At 41.6% G+C, this 15322-nt stretch overlaps 1 protein-coding gene across 1 annotated transcript; it reads right to left on the reverse strand.

Annotated features, from left to right (window-relative positions):
• Nucleotides 1–6493: 6493 nt before the first annotated feature.
• Nucleotides 6494–14172, reverse strand: shha (sonic hedgehog signaling molecule a). The gene is made up of 3 exons (XM_034706666.1): nt 13873–14172; nt 9610–9871; nt 6494–7739 (listed from the first exon to the last, which is right to left on the reverse strand). The coding sequence occupies exons 1-3, from the start codon at nt 14170–14172 to the stop codon at nt 7066–7068; spliced, it is 1236 nt and encodes a 411-aa protein (XP_034562557.1). The 3' UTR covers nt 6494–7065.
• Nucleotides 14173–15322: the final 1150 nt, after the last annotated feature.

The raw sequence follows: 15322 nt of genomic DNA on the forward strand, positions 1-15322 counted from the left end.
AGGTCCTGAGTGTTACGTTTGCACATTACGTACACTTTAGAAGTAGTTTTAGTATCTTTTATGGAAATAAATACTACCTCATGTAGATTTTGGGAGATGCCACTGAATTTTGATATTGAAATACGTTGTTTTAATAACAGAAACATGAGAATTTTAGTCCCGCCCTTTTACCTGTGATGTCATACGGATGTTCAGCTCCATGCAGCTTTTACTAGAACGAGTTTAAAGCAAAAAGCTACTTAAATATGACGCCACTTTGAATGATTTTTTTTTTTTGGTTGAACAGTCCATTATGCCAAGATAATTTTGACTCTTAGACATTTAGTCTTTTTAATCATTTCTAAACCAGCTGTGCATCTGGATGACATCACATAAGTCCTTTAACTGGTTTCAAGACATAAGTAAGATTTATTCATGTCCACAAATACACATTGGCCTCATTCATTGATTGGAATCAATTAAATAAATTTGGTGGTATTACCCTTTAATTAGCCAGTGCTTGATAAAAGTTAAAAAAAAAATGCTGCTCAAAGGTGATGCTACAAGAAAAGGTCTCAACATTTTGAAGATGCATGAGTATCAAAGGTATTGGGACAAACGGGGCATTTAACAAAATGTCTTTCCTTCTCAACTTCTTCGTTTTGTAAAACTTGTAGTTGTGTGGTAACAATTTTTTTTGTATGTTGTACGGTTGTTCTCAACTGACTTTATGTTTTTATTCCTTTTGTTTTGAGTTAAACCTGTGTAAAGGTTTATGTTCCATAACGATGTGAATTGAATGTTTTTAATGTTGAGTGTTGCACTTGAATTTTAGTGCTGTGGTAAATCCTGTGGATCTGATTAAGTATTGGCTATGCCGGTGGTAGTTATATGGGTATAAGACCTCTGGTCTTAAGACAAAACAGATTCATATTGAATCTATTTGTATCTTAATTTTAAGTACATATTTATACATTTTTTCTTGATCTGCAAGACAAATTCTATTTCACAACACAATTTCCTTCAGGAAAATGCTGCTCTAAAAGCATGTGGTCCACAGTCTGCTATTTAACTAGCAGGATGTTTTTCCTAACATTTCCCCTCATACGATAACAGAGGTGTTTGAATATGTGATATCTTTGGGGCTTTTTACTTTTATAAGAGACCTTCATCATGGCTTCTAATAATCAGTATTAGACTGTTCGTATTAGGTTAAGATCTTGCACCAGGTTGGGTTCCACGCAACTTAACATATAACTTCTTTCCCCTGACAGGTCCTTTAGATGATCGATGGTGCTGAGATTTTGCAGAGCACCTGAAAAAATAATTTTCTTTTTTCTCTTCTTTTTTCAGGTCTTTGTCTTTGGTCATTAGAGTGTGTGCTAGCCCCAAAATTAAAGTTAATGGACCACTCCAAATGTTTAGCATGTTTAAGCTATTTGACAAATCTGGGTTTCAAATTGGACATTAAAGATCCTGTGAGGAGTTTTAGCTGTAGTGATTAAGTGCCTGCTGCTCAAGGAGTGATATAATTGACAATTTAAATAAAGCAGGGCAAGCTGTTTTGTTTGAAACACTATTCACTCATGTCCTAGAAAAGAAACATCAGAGAGATGAGACGTACCACCTGTGTCCACAGGGGGGCGCCAAAACCAACACGAACTAAAAGTTCCTCACAGGAGCTTTAATTTCTCAACACCAAGCAAATGACGAGTCAAACTCTTCTCAACTCAAATACAGCTGTTGGTTTCAGTTCATGTAGCACTGAACAAAAAAGACTTAATAAAGATCAATAGACATCACATTGAACTTTAAGTTTGCTTTACTTTTGGTTAAGGTTACAGTATATTTGCATGATAATGCACTTGGATGTTATTGGCTTTTTAAAAATGTGTTTAGGGTCTCAAGCAGAGATCCAACATCTGAAATTTGGGTTGAGTTTGTAGTTTGTCTGACGGCTTAACAAAAACAAACTAAATGTACTTTTTATTGGATTTCTGTCCTTTTTATTTTATTTTATAGCTAAATAAGACCAGCCCCTCGGCTGTCAAATGATCTGCATTTAATCTTAAAATGTAGTATTTTTACTTTCTTTTACATATAAAATTAGAAATATCACTCACTAAATAGAAAACACAGAAAGCATGCTAAACAATTGGCTTGGTCCAACTCTTGTGGTGCTCCTGGTTTAAACTCACTGGGCTCCACATGTGTTTTCTTTTGGGTGGCACACCATTATCATTGAAAATCAATGACCTCAGGTATTAACAAGTATTTCTTTGCAGCGTACTGGCTGAGTGGGGCAGATGACCAGATGATACTTCTTCACCACTTCTGTAATCTTTTCTCCCTCACCTAACACCTCAGGTTCTTTTAGGAGCCGTGCAGCGTCCCTCCTGGAATGAAGACTTTACCTCAGCTTACCTTCCTTACTCAGTAGATTGGGACATTTTCTCCTTCCATTTCTGCTTTTCCTGCCATCGCTTTTCTTCCAACTTACATATTAATGACTCATCCTGAACTTAAGACTTCTGTACCAAGCAGGGGGGCCCACCTGGATTGTTTGTTAGCCGTTGGATTGCGGTTTCCATCTTTGTGACGACAGCACGGCTCACAGAGCAGACACGTTACTCTAAAGCCGCTTTATGGCTTTGACTGCACCAAAAGTCATCCTGACTTCTTGACATGAGTTTGGTTGGATTTGAAAAACGGGACTAGAGTGGTTTCCTGATCTTGAACGATACAGTGCAAAAGAAAAATGACTGAAATCCAACTCTGATTTTTTCTGAAACTGTCAACAATCAATCCTGTCATGTGATCACATTTCCATGTTAAACACAAAGACGTCATGTTTTGTGTTGAAAATTTCTGATATCACTGTAATTTGTTATGAAAATGTGAAATATCTAATTTTCTAAAGAGATTGTCAAAGTGACTCTAATCTTCTACTAAATCAAATGTGTTAAATTTGATATCAGAACCTTGAGAAAAATAAACTCTTTGATATAAACAGCTGTGGTGTTGAGATTTTTTTTATTGTGACACTAAAATAAGTTTTAAAAATGTCCTTACTAATCTTAAGGTCCTTGAGTTAAGGCCAACTGCCTACAATGGTGACAACTTTGAAATTATGCTCCTGAACTTTTTCAAACTATCTGTCCATTGACAACATCTGCTTGCTAGTTTTTCGTAATAAGCTTGGTACATTTACCGTCATGAACCTCTGAGATTGACTGCTGGTTTCACCTCTTTAGACATCTAGCTAGTGTTCAAAAAAGAAATGGCAAAGAGAGGCAACTCTGAGTAGCAAACATCTTGCAACTTGATGAGTTAATATCGTGACACATTTAAGAGGACACCGCTGACCAGCATACTCTAGAACCGGTGAGGGCAATAATGTTGCTGCATGTTGTGTTCATGTGGAATCAAAGACGAGTTATCATTTTTAAGGTCCAGAATGATGAGCTTCTTGGGCTTACTATACAACTTTAATAACATGAAACTGACACATTTTGCACAAGCTCTTATGAGGCAGGAAATTCAAACTATGCCTTTTTATGATCTACAAAAGCAAAAGAGATCATAAGCAATACATGATTATTTTAATATTGCAGTTTTAAATGCCTGAACCCACTGCTGGGGTTAGCTGTAAGACATGACGATGACCAAAATGCCTTTGTTTCTATTATACCAAGATTTATTGTGAGTGATGTGTTTGACTGTCAGAAGAAAGCAGGATGAGATTCTTGGTCGGACAACCTGACTTATACATGTACAAAACAAAATCAGCAAAAGGATATAAGGTACCGCTTTGTATGTAGGAACCCCATCTTGAAACCCTGATTGTTTCTTTTTATTCTACCATGAATGGTTAATTAATGCACCCAGTGTGTTCCTTCAGATCTGTCCATCTGTATAAACCATGTGGTCACAGATCTGTTTTCACTTCTGTATTAGTGGAAGCAGTAGTACCATGTTTGGGTCCAAAATGAACAATATTCCTTCTGTCCCGTTTGTTATCATACAACACCTTCAAGGGGGAGTTCTGCATATTCTTGAGTCGTCTTCAAATGACGCTGACAATAAATATCTATGTCAAAGTATTAGAAAGGATCAAATGTTGAACTTTTGATTGTATAATTAAGTCTAATACAAGTCTTTTATAGGATATAATTGAGACCATTGACACTTGACTAAAATTGGCATCTTCATCATAAGACTTAACAGAGAATGTTGTGAAAAGTCTGCAAATTGAAAAGTTGTTAACTTGTGTGGAAACCCTGATTTTATTTCACTTAAAAATGTTTGTTCATGCAAACACTGTTCCATGCGCCTGTCCTTCATTACCCCAGTATGATCTATCTAGCCAGTTGTAAACTATCTCACATGAGTTTGTATGCAAATAATACATGCATTTAATTCTCTTTATAGCTTTGTTGTCTCCATCAGAAATCTGCCAGTAAAGGTGTGCAACTATGGCTAGTACCAAATGTCTCTCTCCCAACTTACTGCCGGCGTCCTCACTTCTCAGCTGCTTTCTGACCTGCAGGAGTAAATGCTGCCTGGAAAGACCAGAGTGCTGCCATTTGCAGAACTCTCTTAGAAACAGGGAGTTTTGTTTTCCAGAATGCCAGACTGTTCATATTTGCAAATGTCAACATTTGTAAAAGCCGTTGTTGAGCTCCAGCAGACTGAGGGCCCCCGGAGGGATTAGAGGAGGCTCTGTTTACCTGCTCTGAGGAATGCCGCCCTGCACGGACGCTTTTGTATCTGTCAGGGACCCAAGGTCACAGCAACGGCAAAGATGGGCTCGCTTTGTCCTTCTCCAAATTTTCCACCTCATAGTATCAACAACAAAACACAATGTGGATGACCTGGGTGAAGGAAGAGGAATTCCTGCTCATGTTGCTACAGTGTTCAAAAACTAAGGTTCAGTGGGCCATTTGTCTTTGAAATGGCTGGGGAAAGGATGGGATCATTTTGTGATTTGAAATAGAATAATGTAGCATAGTAGAATTTATATGTAAATAAGTGTAAATTTAGTGGTTAATAAGCTCTTCTTTTTCTTACCACACATGCTCCTTTAACCTTTAACATTTGAATTCTTTGAAGAAAAGGAAATTACATCCCCCTTAGTTTCACCCTTCTAGCCATAAAACTAATAAAATAAATGTACTTAGTTCTTAACTCATAAACAGCACTTAATGGCTCTTTTTGCTTGAGCAGTTCCAAACTACACTACCTGTGTTTCACCACATGGTGTCGCACTTGCACAGTTTAAAACCCTGGTTACTGAAGGAACCTGATGCTGTAATCAATTTCAAACATTATGTATCCTCCTCGTACAACAGCACACATTAAAAAGAGAGCTCTAAAATCCTAGTATTAAGTTTTACATCCACACTTAAAGTCCCTAAAATACTGGAAGATTAGAGCGATTTGCTTTGACTTATAAATGTTTTACCAAGCTGTAATTTCAGAGCACGGCTGCGTTTCTTCTTCTTCTTGTTTGGACCGTTAGTTTGGCCTATACTGATATGAGAATCTGAGCCTCCCCAAACCTGCAGACACTGAGAGGCACATTCAGGGCCAACAAACACACTTGTGTTTAATTTGTCTGCATGTTAGGAGTTATTTGCTGTGGGCAAACCTCGTTAAATTTGACATGGGCTCTCAACATTTCGCAAGCAGGCAAAAGGGAGTTCAAAGCTCGATATTTTCTCCATTTTCTCCAAAGCCAGCAAACAAGTCGGAAATGTTTGCTTGCTCCCCCAGTAACTGTTGAGCTCATTCTGTGACCGTGTTAAAACAACCATTACATATCATTTATTACCAACAAAAAATGACTTTTTGTTCATGATTGAGGATAATAGTAGTAAGTTGAATATTTAAAGCGTAAAAGAGCTGTTTAAGTAACCAATAAAATATGTTAATTAGACCAGGGGTTGAGTCAATGCTCAGAAGTTCCTCTTCTAGGCTATTTCTTGTAAAGCTCATTCACACAAAGACATGTAACAACTGCAAGTTTGAAGATTTTCTTTATCTCATTTTGTAATAAACATATAAATAATAAACTCTAGACATTTTTGACGCATCGCCCTGTTATGAAAGTTAACTGGTATGGTCTGGCTATATAGACTATCCAAACTTTGCATCTGCCGCAGGTCATTTCTATAAAACTATTTCCCTATTACAAAATATGAAAAGAAAAATACATTTTAGTACATTTACAGGAGTTACTTATTAATTTATTTAACGAAACTGTTTCAGTACTACTTTAACTGTTACTGAATTGTCAGAATCTGCATTTAATATTTTTCTCAGAAGAAAACAGAAGAATAGAAACACAACAAAATAAAAAGCAGAGAATGCAGACACGAGGCAGAATATCTGTCCCTCTCCGACAACTTAAAACAACAGTTTCCAAAATAATAAAAATCTTAATAAACCAAGCAGTACAAGATTTTCCAATACTTTCCCAACTACTGTATTTAAATTAAAATATATTCTCATATCTTACACTATTTCAAATAACGAAATGTGATTCGGTAGCGATCTCTCAAAATCTAATTTACAATTCTGTGTATAAAAATATAATTTATGGAACCCCGCGAAGTTTGTTCTCCCCAAAATATAACAGTCAGTTGCACATATATGCACATATGAACATTACAACCTGTCAGAGTTAGCTCCTTTCTACATGGTCGTCTTTCTCTTTGCGATATTTTTTCCTTTTCTTTTTTTTTCTTATTTTTTTTTCCTTTTTCTTTTTTTTGCATTTGAGATATACAAAAATAGATTATGCACAATTTGCCGCTCACACCGTTTTCAGAATCCATTTGTGTGACAGCAGCGAGTTCACATGAGAATAAATTATTCAAAGAGAAACTTTTTAAGGCTCCATTCATTCTTTGAAAGGGGACACATGGAAAAGTCAGTGAAATAAATATCCCAACTCCGCTGGGGCCTTTGTCTTGTCTGTTTGTTCGTTCGTTTTTTAATTATTATTATTATTTTATTTTTTCATCTACTGGATAGTCCGCGTGTCCTACATTTCAGTCACACTCTGCTCCTGTGGAAGAGGTTTCAACTTGGGCAAACTGACATCCCCAGAGGATGGATCGAGTGGCTGTCCAAGAGCCATGTTCCTAATTGATAAAGAATCTTGGAGTACCAGTGCACCCCGTCGTTCTGCGCACTGGCACGAGGCTGGGCACTGAAAAACAACGAGGAGACCCAGTGGGCGAGCCTGACAGGTGCCAGGGCCCAGTGCGCCAACTCGTGATCTTCGATAACTGCGTAACAGGACGCAAGAACCTGGTCCACCACGACGGTCCCTTGCACGGTCACTGGCGCAAAGGAGCCCTCGTGCTCTTGCGTGTAAATCCGTTTTACGGTCACAGGCTCGAGCCGGTCGGCGTCCAACACGAACACCCTTTGTCCCGGTTGGACTTGGCTCGCGAACACCGCAGACATCCGCTCCTCTTCCGTGCTGTTGCGGCTGATGAAGAGGAGGTGCGCGGCCGTCAGGGTGATTTTATGGCCCGAGTCGGTTTCGATGACGTAGAAGAGCCTCCTGGTCGTCGAGTCTTGGTCTACGAACATGATGAAGTCAGTGTAGATCGGTTTTCCATCGTCATCTGCTGCTAGGACCCTGTCTCCTTTTTGGAGATATTTGACCGCCTTCTCTGTGCCATCCTGCAGAGTGACCGTGGAGGATCCTGGGAAGCAGCCGCCTGACTTTGCAGCCACTGAGTTTTCTGTCAAAACAAAGATCATGTCTTTAAAATAAAATCATGCATTCTCCACTTTTATTATTTTACAAACATCAGAGTTAACTTAAAAATGTCCAGAAAACAGCAGTTTTTTAAAACTTCTCAGGACCGAAAAAACAATCACAGGTGCTTTGAGCCACTTTTGAGCCTCATTCAAAAGCCCATTCAGAAACCTTCTTTTTTACTCGTGTTTGTATTTTTCCTGCCTACACACATCATGGTGGGCCATATGCATTTTGCATAATGATGCCTGTCTGCCAAATGCGTATTGGCTTGGCCCACGTTGTCTGAGACTTGGAAAAACTGAAAGCCTTGGCTCATCTATTCTTAATTAAAAAACCCAATAAAGGGCAGCCATTGTTATTCTAAATCAGCTTGTGGATCGAGCGACTCTCGGTAAAGAACACTTACGCCTTTCCCAGCTCCTCTTCCCATATTTACTCAGGTGCAGAAACCTCTATGTGACAATTCACACAAATAGGCGACTCACAACTACTATTTACCCAGCGGAGCCACTTTTCCAAGCCTCTCGAGTTGTAGATTTGAATTTAAATGAGGGCCCGGACTCTTAAATGCTTTCTGTTGTGCAACATCAATGTCCCCTCTCTCCACCACCTCTCCCTGCTTTGTTGTCAGTCTTGATGACAATAATTTTGGCCTTGGTGGAGCTCTTCACATACCAGTCTCTGGGATCACACTGTCCCTGCGCACACACACAGAAAAAGGGTTTCCTACTCACAATTTGGGGGCTTTTAATCTTCTTTTAAGATTCCTGAGCATGAAATAAGGTGACAACTGAAAACCAGATTTAGCCCGACCGATTCAACATTGTTCCTGCCAAATCCTTTTGGTAAAGTCGCATGACCCCTAATGACACGTCGGCCTGGCCCATACTGTGATCTCAAAACGTGTGTGCTGAATGATAAGTAAGGGATTTATCAATAAAGTCTGCGCTAAGAAGCTAGAGAAAGTTGCATCAGTCAGTGTGAATGAGTGTTTTCCAAGCGCAATAGGTGTCCTTTAGCTTAGTGAAGATTATTTAAACCAAAATAGGGGCCAAAATGAAGAATGTGTCAAAATTAAAACCGGATTTTAGAGCTGAGAGATACAAAATCTGAGGGGAAACGCTATTTCCAAACAAGTTTTTTTTTCGTTACCTTTATACAATCACATCCAAAATAAATCCCCTATTACCCAAAAAAGAAACATACTTGTGCGTAAAAATCCAGAGAACAATCTGCTTTTCTAGGTCACACTAGGAGCCTTGTGAGATTGTGGTCGTGGTTCCCACCAGGAGACAGTGTGGGGCGATGTAAGATCAAGAAATAAAGCTGCATGGGAAATGTTCAGTCACAAGCCTGCAGGCAGAGATGCGACCATACATCATTCATAGAAAGAGATTTCATAATACACAAATCATGTCAAAATGAATGACTGCGCTGAAACATGGGGTCTCTGCACTGTAATTACCTCATCAGATGATTACTGAGCGCACGCTCTTGTGATTTATCATTCACTGAATGAGAATTTTGCGGACATAAAATGTTATAGTTTTGGAATATAACCCCAATTTTACGCGTTTCTGCTCATCTTTCTTGGTGGTCACTAAAATGGCGATTTTTTTTCTTGAGTTGTTGCATCCACCTTACAGACAATCAGATCTACTTTACCCTATGGAACACCTGACTCTTTTTTTTGGGCAAGAAACTTCCCAATAAACATGGACTGCAGCTTTTAAGACATGCACCTTCTCTTTTACAGCACCACAACCGCAACGTGTGCACTGGTGATACACATCTGGTCATTTCCGCCTCCCAAAGCACAACATAGATCTCCTCTGTGCAGTCTATCTTACCTGCTTTTACAGAGCAGTGGATGTGCGCCTTGGACTCATAGTAGACCCAGTCAAATCCGGCCTCCACCGCCAGTCTGGACAGTGTGCCGTACTTGCTCTTGTCTCTGTCCGAGGTGGTGATGTCCACAGCTCTGCCTTCATAGTGGAGCGACTCCTCGAAGTGATGTCCATCTTCGTCCCAGCCCTCGGTGACCCGCAGCTTCACCCCGGGCCACTGATTCATCACCGAGATGGCCAAAGAGTTCAGCTTGTCTTTGCACCTCTGCAGGAGCAAAAAACGAGCCAATTAGTCAACTGTTGTGCGTCATAGTTTGGAGAAATAAGATGTCCAGTTGCGTAAAATATGCTAAGTCGAAATCTTGGTTAACTTCTGCCATCGGGGCTTTCTGAAGTTGTCACAACTGGTTTTGGCTAGTGTAGCAGATGCTCTTATTTGATAGAATTACCTGATTGGTGAGAGAAACAAATTATTAGACCAAGCGCCACAAATGGAAGTTTGTCTACTTTTGCCAACAAGAAAAAGCGCTTCCGTGTGAACATCTGCTTTGTTTTCTTAGTTTTATAAGCGACAACGATTAGATATCAAAGTGAGGCCCCATGCCTACCTTCCCATCCCCACCTGCCGCCCCTGATTCCTCCCCAGCTGAGGTGAAACCCTGAGCCCGAGCTGCCTCTGATCCTGCATGTGAGCTCACATTTGTCAGTGTGAGCAGCAGCGTCAGAGGGCACATCTCGGATAAGAAAGATGCTGATGAAATATTGATAAGGCACCGCATTCGCTTCACTGGCCTATAACATATGGGTCTTTGGTCTTGGAAAGGTGCGAGCAGCATCCCCTTCCTGCCTCTCCAAAAGAGTTTTACCGAGCACAACATGCATACATTACAAATTCATGAGTTTGTATTAGGGCCACGGAATGAGCGCGTCCTTTTGTTGGTTGCAACTTGTCTGTTTTCTTTCAATCAATAATTGATATGCAGATGATATGAAGATGATCTTCAAGAGCAGCTGCTGCCTTCAAATATCTGGAGGTTGGCCTATAAATAAGTCGTCGCACCCCAACCTCTGTCGCGCGCGCCCTCTCAATGAAGATGCTTGGCCTTCTCCAAGACAACTATTCTCGGCACTCAAGCAATATGTCAAATAAAACATCACAAAGAGGCTTTTCAGAGCAACCGCGGAGGGAAACTTTCATTCTCCCTCTCTGCAAAGTCTTGGAGACGTGACATGCCTCCTTAAACCGAGCTGTTTTGGCTGCTGACTGACAGACTTGTGAAATATCCAGGGGTTGTACGGGCGCACAGAGGAACGTCTATGTGTGTGACCCACTGTCCTTTTTCTCCTATGAACAGCTTGTGTGCGTCCTGAAGCAAGAATGTTCTCACATAAAGGTAAAAAAAAAGAAGGTCCTCATTTATCAGTCTGTTTTATGAGGATATCACACTTGTAGAATGTGTTGTATAAAAAAACGACCCCTTAAAAAAATCCTCCCACATTCAGAGTGGGTTTGTCGGAGTCAAGAGCCGTAAAGCTTAACCTATTTATTAATTCATCAGGTCGTGTGCCGCAAATCAAGCCAAATTCTGCTCAGCCACCGTGAAGCGCAGCAGGGCGCCCCAGACCGGCGCTTTGTGCTCGGGGTAAAGTTGTTCAACAGCCTCCCTGTTAATCTTTTCACAAATGATTTGGTTAGAGGAAACACTTATCAGCTACCTGTCAGTGCAAACAAGCCACCAGCTCATCTCTTTGCCGACGATTTTGCACTGTGGGTAGAGACTGCAGGAGCCTGACAGTGCATCTAAACTACACCTTTAAAAGCCATTTAATCTCTTCTTTAGAGTTAGACTTCCGTCTACCAGTGTGCTTAGCAACATTTCACACGAGAAAAGCATTGTTTTCTTGTCACAAATCTAATCAGCACCATTATCTGTTTTAAAAGTGTCTACGTAAATATCTCAAACAACCCAAACTTCCAAAACTTTGATTTTCAGAGAACCAATCCAACTGCTCCATGAGCGGAAATACAATGACATACTGTGACGAAAAATCTTTATACGACTAAACAGGGAGCAATAATTTGGATTTGATTGTGAAATTGATCATCCTGCTCATCTCAAGCCCCATAACTCCAAGATAAAACAGCTGTAAACAGCTGTAAAACACCTCTTTTGGCAGCTTTCCTTTGAGTGAGCTGTGTCTTCACTGTTAAGGGAGCAGATGATTGATGCAGCAAAGTATCAACTATTACAGCCTTGGCTAGACCTCAGAGAGGTGATTCATTTATTTATTGCCCACTTATAATTGAGCTTCTGCAGGCACGAGCCTCATTTGATTTATAAACGCAAGGTTTCTTTTATAAACAACAAGAAAAGTCTACTTTGGTCGTGCGTAAAACTCTGCGTAAAAACCCACTTGGCACACGCGTAAAGCCATGGAACAGGGCAACGGCCGTTGGCACAGCGTAAACCCCCCATGTGATAATGCTTAGCCACCAGCAGAGAATCATGCAGAACAGCCACAGTCCTTCTCTTTTGGATAGACAACCTTAAAAAAGATGACTCCTCAAATCCACGTCAAAAGAACAATTTCGCCTGTTTTAACTCGCCATGAACTCACGCTGACCAAAGGTCAGAAGTTCAAATTGTATTTCAAGCTCAGTTAGGGGCACCCGAAAGCACTAGCATGTAAATGTCTCACTGTTGTTAGGTTTTCTTTAAGTACTCGGATGCTGATTGGAAAGTTGAGGATACACCAGAAGACACAACTGTTGACCCTTTTTCAAATTAATCTGTCTAACAGCCAGCAGCTTCAAAACGTGTGATTTTTAGGCAACTAAATAGATATCTCCCCAACGGAGGCTAGATATAAACCCAGATTATCAGAGGGAGTCCATGTGTGTAAAAATGATTTTACACAGACCTGTAAACATAACAGCAGGCGGAGTGTTTTACTCAGATTAGAGCCCTGCAGACATATGTCACTAAATAATCTCAGGATTTAATAAAATAACTGTAAGCCAAAATGGTCTCCTTTTTTCAGGGTGAACTTGGAAACTTCTTGAGAAATCCCAGTGGACTCCCTGAACCCCAGTTTGCCCATCACATCCCCACGCGCCTGCGAAGCCACGTTCTGTGTGTATGAGAAGCTATAGGTGTCTCACAGAGGAGATGTGGGGAGGGCTGAGAGGGACGCCGAGCCTGCACGCACCGTGAATATTTCATCGCAGCTCGTGCTCATGCATGGTGCGAGGCACGGGTTCAGGGACTCCGGCGCGCGCCTGGCTTCATTGCTACCAGCAACAACCACCTCCACCATCACCCGCACCACCACCACCGGCATTTTTATTATTACTGAGCCGATATCACCCAAGCGCCTTTAATAATTCACTAGCATCTGAGTGCTAAAAGTCATGCTGGAGAGACGCGGCATCCTGCAGCCTGGAGAGAAATCAAGGCTACATCTCTGCCATGTACTCTGAGCCTGGTCTTATCTGCACAGCGCGAGCTTTGATAACTAACTGCCTCCATGAGGATGGAGTATTTAAAGAAAGATGTCATCATCCGTGCAAGTCAGGCTCCATCACCTCCGTGCGCCTCGTTCCTAAAATTGACCGAGTCCCACCCAGAAATGAAGTCCTGATAGTGTTCAGGACACTCTCAAAGAAATGTCACTGTCTTCACGCGCTGCTGCACACCATGCGAAAGGCTAAATTACAGCAGCCTGTGCGAGAAAATGTCTGAATGAGCCACGCCATGCCTGAATAAGCCCGGCTGTTTGAAGCGGTGCGCATCACCAGCTCCCTGTATTCAGAATAAAAGAAAAGGCGCTTAAAACCACCTGCAATGTTTAGCTGAAATAAGCAGCAAAGACTGCATGTGTTCAAGGAGCATGGATGTGCGCCTGAAATACAATAAATAGAGCCTCACAAAGATACAAATATAGATATGAGGAGAGGGGCACATTAATATTTTAAATCCACTGTCACAATCATGAAGGCCGAGTGTCCTGACTGTCCGCCTGCACATCACTTCTCCAGCTGGATTTCTACATTCGCTTCCAGCCTGCAGCCGCTGAAAACTCCCATGCTGCTGCAGAAAGCGCATCTGCTTTCACAGTGAAGTTAAAAGGCTCGGGCTGAGAGTTCAGCAGCGGGTAAAACAGACTTCACTTAAGGTGCGCAATCAGTCTGACAAGGAGGTTGTTGCAGTGCGCAGTGATGGTGCGTTAGGAGAGAAAAAGAGAGAGAGAAATCAGTCTTCTTACCTGAGTCATTAGCCGGTCCGCACCGGTGTTCTCCTCATCTTTGAATATGATGTCTGTGTTATAATTGGGAGTCAGTTCTTTAAATCGCTCAGAGTTTCTTGTGATCTTGCCTTCGTATCTGCCGCTTGCCCCGAGGGTCTTCTCCGCCACGTTGGGGATGAACTGCTTGTACGCAAGAGGTGTCAGCTTCTTCGGGTGTCTTCTCCTGCCGTAGCCCCTGCCCGGCCCGCATCCCATCCCCGAGGACACCAAGGACAAGCAGATGAGACCGACCAATACGATTTTGGTCCAGAGCAGCATTTTTGTCCTTTAAGATCTCAAACGAGTCGCCGCTGCTATCTCTACCGTCTGCCTCTCCCGGCTCTCGCAATGTCCTTGTCTCCTCCTCTACCTCGCCTTCGCCTGGTCTCTACTGTGGCAGGTGCGGAAATGAACGCCTCAGACAAATGGCAATAACGGGGCACATCGAAGGAGGGTAAAAAAAAAAGTAGTGAGGGAATTAAAAGCCACGGGATCTCTAGTCGAGCTGCAGCCGCTTGTGTGAGGCGACCGCTTTTACTGCTTTGTATTATAGCACCGATCTATAGAAGGGAGGGATTTGATTGGCTAGCCTAGACAAACCCTCCTGATGTTATCCCACAAAAAATCTTAAAAGATTTCTTCCACCTGAGGGTGAGCCTGTGTCGCGGGGAGGAGGGGCTGTTCCATGGGAAAACATCAATTATAAACCGTCTTTTTTTTCACCCTCCCATTTTCCAGATCTCACAGGGGAGGCAGGACAGACACAGAGCCACAGTGCAAATCCAAAGCGCTGTAGTTAGGTGAAGTGATCTCAGTGTGTGTGCGGGAATCGAACTTTCCGCACTGAATGCATTGCCTTGGAGAATTAAAGTGCTCGTGGACGCGCACTGCGCATGGCTGTGCCGGATGATTTTGCTGTGACCCCGTATCCTACAAATAAACGAATTAACACAGTGGAGAGTTTCCGTGCCGTTCAAATGATCCTGTCGGTGGATTCAGATTTGAAATCGCCTTCAACCTAGTTTTCTTTGTAAAACAGACGCGTGTTAACGTGGTTATACGCACGAAAATGACTTTGGAGATGCTTGATGCCATTTAGATCCATTGTAGGCAATTGAAACCAAAAGAAAATAATTTACTTTTGGTCTGACACAAATCAAATCCTAGTACAAGTTGCGCTTAAAGCTGCACTTGCAGTATATCTGAGGCAGTGCGCGTATTGTGCGTACTTGCGCGCCAATTATTTTTACGCATCAGTATTCATTTTTATTTCATCCAATTTTTTTGTTCTCCCATATTCAACTAATTATGGTAAAAGTCCACAACTTCGTGTCGCATTATGAACTACACTCCTAAAGACTGAGGGTGGGAACGGGACACATTCAGCTCCACATGGTAGAATATAGATCCAGGCCTGTCCTTGCCATCC

The sequence above is a fragment of the Notolabrus celidotus genome, chromosome 17 (genome assembly GCF_009762535.1).
Source record: "Notolabrus celidotus isolate fNotCel1 chromosome 17, fNotCel1.pri, whole genome shotgun sequence".
NCBI lineage: Eukaryota > Metazoa > Chordata > Actinopteri > Labriformes > Labridae > Notolabrus > Notolabrus celidotus.